Genomic DNA, 5,889 nt, shown 5'->3' with positions numbered 1-5,889 from the left:
CCCCCCCCCCCCCCCCCCCCCCCCCTCACCATCTCCCTCCAAAGTCCACCGCTGCCATCCGATTGAGCATGAAGGTGCAGCCTTGTCGCACATCTTTGTCTCCGAACAGCTCCGTCGGCGCTCGCGCTCAATAATAATAATAATAATTTAAAAAAAAACCAACAAAACATCCCACCCGGGGCGGGAAACCATGTCCGAGGACGACGTAAGTCTGCGCGGCGGCGCGGTCTGGGGCTGCTCGGGGTGTCTACACCATGTCTCGTTCTGCTGTTGAATAACTGCTTTTTTATGTAACCTTTAATAAACGCCTCTCGTTGTTAATTATCAGCCTTAAATTACATAAACCCAAAGCACGAGCCAGCAGTAATTACAGCCTATGTGCGATTATAATTCAGTGCGTGATGCTGGAATATAACATATTCTACTAAAAAGTCTCTAAACGAGTCCATATTTGGGGTCGTGTTGGGCTGGAGTGTCTATATATTTTAAAGGGATTCCAGGTAAAGCAGTGAAGTTTCAACTCCTCCTTCAACCCCTGAGGCCACTATATAAACCTCTCCGATTCATTTCTGACACAGTGGAGACAAACTTTACAACACACAGAAACAGACAGACACAGCTCAAGTTTGGGTTTTTTATTTTTTTAAATTCTTTCAATTCTTTAGGATCAGTTTATTTAACTTTTATTGCACGCTCAGAGCACCTCTGCCCTGTTCTTGTCGCAGCCATAAGTGCATTTCACTGAAATACTTCTACAGGTATATGTGCTCTATTTTTATTTTTATTTTTAAATTGTTTGGAAGTGCACTTTACTGACTTGCCACTGCAGACGCATATATGATGTTAGGTTTGTGTCTCCGCAGGCGTCTGGTGAGAGAATGAGTGCCGACGACTGCGGTGGACGCTCACACGCACAGGGTAAGTCGGCGCCGGCTCGGTCAGTTGTGTAAAGTGGAAATTTACACAACTCTGACAATTTCTTTTGGGGATAGTTCGCTGCCGTCACATTCTACACGGTGTCCCAACTTTTCTGTCATTGGGGGCTGTGTAAGGATGCTGTTTGGGGGGAACTTTTTACTTCAGCAGGACTTTTGGTGTGTTTGTGTGCTTCAGGCAGTGGAGGAGAATCGTCAGCAGAGCAGGATTTTTATGGCAGGCTGCAGGGCCCCTCCGCAAGAACTCCCAACAGCCAGCAGTCGTCACCACGCCGCTCCCTGAGTGGTCAGCGGCTATTCCTTCTCTTAATCCTGTGTCTACGTGACTTATCGACTGCGCCGCACGTCGAGGTAACCGTGTCTTTCATGTCCCCCCTTCCTCCCCGACCTACACAGTGAACTCCATCAAGGTGGAGCTGTGCAGCGATGACGAGTCGCCGGGCGCGCCGCAGCCGGACAGCAAGGAGGCCGTGGGAGCCGAGGGTCTGAAGGGCGACCCCATGGAAGAAGGCGGCGCGGCGCCCTCCGGGGCCGGGAGGGACGGAGGGAGCATGTACGGCGAGCCGACCGGCCCCAACTCCGCCTCGCCGGGCCCCATCCGGCTGCCCAACGGCAAGCTTCAGTGCGAGGTGTGTGGCATGGTCTGCATCGGACCCAACGTGCTGATGGTCCACAAGCGGAGCCACACGGGTGAGGCGAGGAGCCGGCGCAAGCGACGCTCCGGGCACGCAATACGCATGGCGCTTGTCTTGACCTGACTTTAGCCTCCCCTCTCTTCCCCCGTCTGTCTGCCTTTGCGACTGTAGGCGAGCGTCCCTTTCAGTGTAACCAGTGCGGGGCCTCCTTCACCCAGAAGGGGAACTTGTTGCGCCACATCAAGCTGCATTCGGGCGAGAAGCCTTTCAAGTGTCCCATCTGCAACTACGCCTGCCGCCGGAGAGACGCCCTCGCTGGCCATCTACGCACGCACGCAGGTAACTCTGTAAAGCTCCCAGACAGCCGAAAAGCCGTCAACTGCAGGCCTTTAAACCTAATGACCGTCAAGTGCTGCATCCATATGCAACGATCTTGATGCTCGACTGGCTGACACTCGAAAAGTAGGAGCCACAATCAGCCCTGAGCTGATTGCTTTCTGAGCTTTAAGTGCAGCATGACAGCACCTAATACATCAAACAGTCGCTGAAGAGATCCTTCAAGCAGGGATCTGCGGAGCTGCTGAACTTAATGGATCGTTGTCGCAAAACAGAACGAGACACCCATCAGAGAAGAGCGGGGAGTCGAAAAAGAACGGTCCGTTTTTTTTTTTTCGTTTTTTCTTTCTTTTTTCTTTCTTTTGTTCTTTGAAGCTTTGAAGAGGAAGTAGGTCCTTGTCATGAGAATTTTCTGAAGCAAAAACAAAAAATGACAAAATATGACATTTAGATTGTAAAAACAGGAAATCCTGCGAGGGTGCTTTCAATCGTTGAGCCCACAACAGGTGCTCGGTACGGTACAGCAGGTCGTGGGGTGGATGACTTTGGGTCGAGGAAGGTTCTTTTTCAGAGAAACGATCGCTACGAGAGGGATTTCAGCGAAATGACGTCAGTCTTTCCGACTGCGCACTTAGCTGGAACATTGCGGTGCAGATTTAGGCGGGGTTCCATCACCTTCAGGCGACGAAGATCGATTTCAGGAATCCATAATCAAAGGGAAAATCCATTATCTCAAACCTATTCGATAGAACATGGTTTAAAAAGTCCCCCTCCGATAAACAAATAAACAACACTGGTTGGCAAGAATAAACTCTCTTTTTAGTGTTCATGCCTCGTGTCAGATAGGGCGAACCCAGTTCTCCCCCTTCCAAAGAAACAGATTAAACATGGTTTTATGAATTTCAGTTTCTTCTCCGACGGTGGGAAAACCTTTCAAGTGCAGCTACTGTAACCGCAGCTACAAACAGCACAGCACGCTGGAGGAGCATCTGGAGCGCTGCCATAGTTATCTGAAGACTCTGGACCCCCAGGCTGCCGTCAACGCGCACACGCACACGGCACAGGGTAAAACCCAGGAGTCCGCCGCGCTTCAACGCTTGAAACCCAGCCGTCGGCCAAGTTAACGCTGATCGACTGTCTTGTCTGTGTGTGTGTGTGTGTGTGTGCAGGTGAGGAGTCGGCAAATATGGAGGCAGCTGCTAAACCCCTACTGCAGCCGTCCAATGAGAAAATCCAGTGCGTGGACAGACTGTCTATTAGCATAACCAAACGCAAGAGGTCGACCCCGCAGAAGTTTTTGGGTGAGTTTTTGCGCCAGCCGAAATGATGTCACTCTCCAATTGTTTTGTTTCGTTTTCAGCGTGTGGTTGTAATAAAGGAACTCATTGCAAAGCCTGGTTAAAACTAACAGATAAACTAAGGAGATCGATGTTTTATGTGTGCTCAAATTTCAAATTTTTAGGGAAACTTTGTGCCCAGATGCTTTTGTTTGCCTACAAAAACAGCTGAAGTGCTGGAGGAGCCGTTAGCAGCAGGTTTCCTCTTTTTCCTTTTCTCCTCGACTCCACGCTGGTCCCATTCCGCCATATTTGTTTGCCCACACAGGCTGCAGTCAAGTGTCCTCTCGGTTTTCGGTGATTTCAGCCGAGTGGTTTTGTTTACATTGATTGCATACCCACGTTTCAGAATTTACGTATCAGTACATCTGGGCCCTTACCGGAGTAAACCGTTTCAAACTGTCACCATTTGATCTCGTTCAGGGTAAACTTTTTATGTTTGATTTTTATAGTTCGCAGTGACCAGTTTTAGTTCATTCTCTGGCAACTTCAAAAGGTCGGAGCTGCAGCTTTAAATGTGACTTATTGTGACCTGTCCTCTTTGCAGGAGAAAAGCACATGCACCTTGATCCACCAGAAGCACCTTACGAACTGTCCTCGGGTTCTGAAAAGGAAGCGGACCTCATGAGCGCCCACTCTGCCGGCTCACACTTCCACTATGCCAGGGGAAAAGCCGAGAACCTCGAGTCGCCCGCGCTGTCTCAGCTCCACGCCGGCTTCGTGGCGGAGCTCCGCACAGTGGTGGGCTCCATCAACAGCAACATGACCCCTCAGGGCCCCCGAGCCCATGGCGTCGGCGGGCTGGCGGCGATGTCCCTCGGCCTGCCGGGGCGGGAGGCCGGCGAAGGCCGCGACGACCAGCGCTCGGCCCACAGCCACACCGCTTCACCCAACGGCTGCCCCGACTCTACGGACACAGAGAGCACGGCGGAAGACCAGAGCACAAGGGCTACAGCCCCCACAAGTACCTCCAACAACCACCACCTCCACTACCTGACCCCCGCACTGCCCCGCGGCCATCCCACCTCCAGCCCCAGCCAAGCCAAAAACTTGGACGCAGAGTGGGACAGAGGGGGTACGGTACGCCCCGCCGTAGTAAAGAGGCACCCGGGCTCGCCTCTTTCTTCCAGGAACAATCTGCAGGTGTTAGACAGGGCCGGCAGACCCCTGCGCTCCTTCTACTGCCGCCACTGCTGCATCCTCTTTCTGGACCACGTCATGTTCACCATCCACATGGGCTGCCATGGCTTCCGCCAGCCGTTCGAGTGCAACATCTGCGGCCACCCCAGCCAGGACCGCTACGAGTTCTCGTCCCACATCAGCCGCGGGGAGCATCAGGTGGGCTGAGGCCCGGGGCGGAGGGGAGTTGGCGACTGCCGCTCTGCTCCGCGCGCCCGCCGGCTCGTGTTCTGTTCTGCACCAGATCGGCCGCTTTAAATCCTGATTGTAAGAGGAGCTGGAATTTTTTGGGGGGTTTACTGTGACAACACAAGCAGGCGTGCACCGGTTAGCGATTAGCGGAGTCGTCAAATTAAATTCTACAGCTGATTGCACTCCCGTATCAAATTATGTGGCGAACTAGGTTTTGTCTCAGAAGTGCCTTCTGTGGGGATTTCCTCTTTACACACACACACACACACGCACACACCCACACCCACATACACAGACACACGCACAAAAAAACAAAAACCAGGGGAGTTCTGGTGCTCAAGAATCTTAACTAGCCATCTTTGTTCCATTTAGAAGACGACGCTCACACACATTTATGGAAAGTGCGTAAAAGTTTAAAAGTCATACGTGCGCCGGGTTTTGCTTGGGTATTTATTGTAACGTGTCAGGTAAGTTTAATATGCACTGGGAGCTTCGTGCCTCCGGCTGCGGGGGGGCAGCTTTTCGTCTCGGACGAAGCGCAGACGCGGATTGCCTTAACTCCTACAGCTGTAGGAAAACACATTGTTTACAGCGACGATGAAACAGGAATGGGTACTTAGGACTAGTTAGCGTTTTTTTTTGGATTCTAAAGCGAGCCCCCGGGGAGCTGGTGCAGATCAGACCATGAGTTTTGTTCTTTTTCATTTTTGTTGTCGCGCTTAAAAGAGCCTCACCGTATCGACCCAGGGTGCTCTACCTCGCTCCAGGATTGCACTTTTTAGGTTCCCTGCTTACATATGAACGTCTCTGCTGAAGCATTTCATGGGTTTACAAAAAAAAAAGAAGAACAAAACATTTCCTGTGATTGCTCTACTGCACTGAACGAATAATAGTCACAATAACTGACCGGCGTGTTTCTCAAGGAGCCGGCCTTCTGCAGTTTCTCTTCAGCGTGCTGCAGATTAAAACAAATCTTTTTTTAAATTTTTTTCCCCCCTTTTTTTGTTTTTCTTCGAGGTTGCAACTGAGATTTTAAAGCATTCCCACGATTTTTTGGCAATGATTTGAAAAGGAAGGAGCTTTGGATCTGTTCAGTTATCACTTGTGGTTATCTATTTCGTGTCGTTTGTTTCAGCCTTCGGTGTATTTAATCAGCTATATTCCAAATGTTATCCAGCATATTCCTCAAAGTCCATGAAATGTTACCTCCTGCTTCTTTATAGCACCCGAATACCTTATTGCTACCGTGTGGTGAATTATTTCATGATGTTAATA

General features: G+C 50.7%; 1 protein-coding gene across 3 annotated transcripts in view; it reads left to right on the top strand.

The window, feature by feature from the left end:
* Nucleotides 1–5,504, top strand: part of ikzf4 (IKAROS family zinc finger 4) — a 6,230-nt gene extending 726 nt beyond the window's left edge. Inside the window, exons 1-8 of one of the 3 annotated variants that reach the window (XM_017414937.3) lie at nucleotides 30–205; nucleotides 864–918; nucleotides 1,114–1,221; nucleotides 1,332–1,625; nucleotides 1,742–1,909; nucleotides 2,813–2,971; nucleotides 3,076–3,207; nucleotides 3,791–5,504. In XM_017414937.3, coding sequence (XP_017270426.1) covers nucleotides 191–205; nucleotides 864–918; nucleotides 1,114–1,221; nucleotides 1,332–1,625; nucleotides 1,742–1,909; nucleotides 2,813–2,971; nucleotides 3,076–3,207; nucleotides 3,791–4,590 — 1,731 coding nt within the window. In that variant the 5' untranslated portion in view covers nucleotides 30–190 and the 3' untranslated portion in view covers nucleotides 4,591–5,504. The other 2 variants (XM_025005731.2, XM_025005730.2) reach the window with 2 other exon arrangements.
* Nucleotides 5,505–5,889: the final 385 nt, after the last annotated feature.

This window comes from Kryptolebias marmoratus, linkage group LG8, assembly GCF_001649575.2.
Source record: "Kryptolebias marmoratus isolate JLee-2015 linkage group LG8, ASM164957v2, whole genome shotgun sequence".
Classification (NCBI taxonomy): domain Eukaryota; kingdom Metazoa; phylum Chordata; class Actinopteri; order Cyprinodontiformes; family Rivulidae; genus Kryptolebias; species Kryptolebias marmoratus.
Note: the sequence above shows the minus strand (reverse complement) of the source record. Positions and strands in the feature narration are given on the sequence as shown.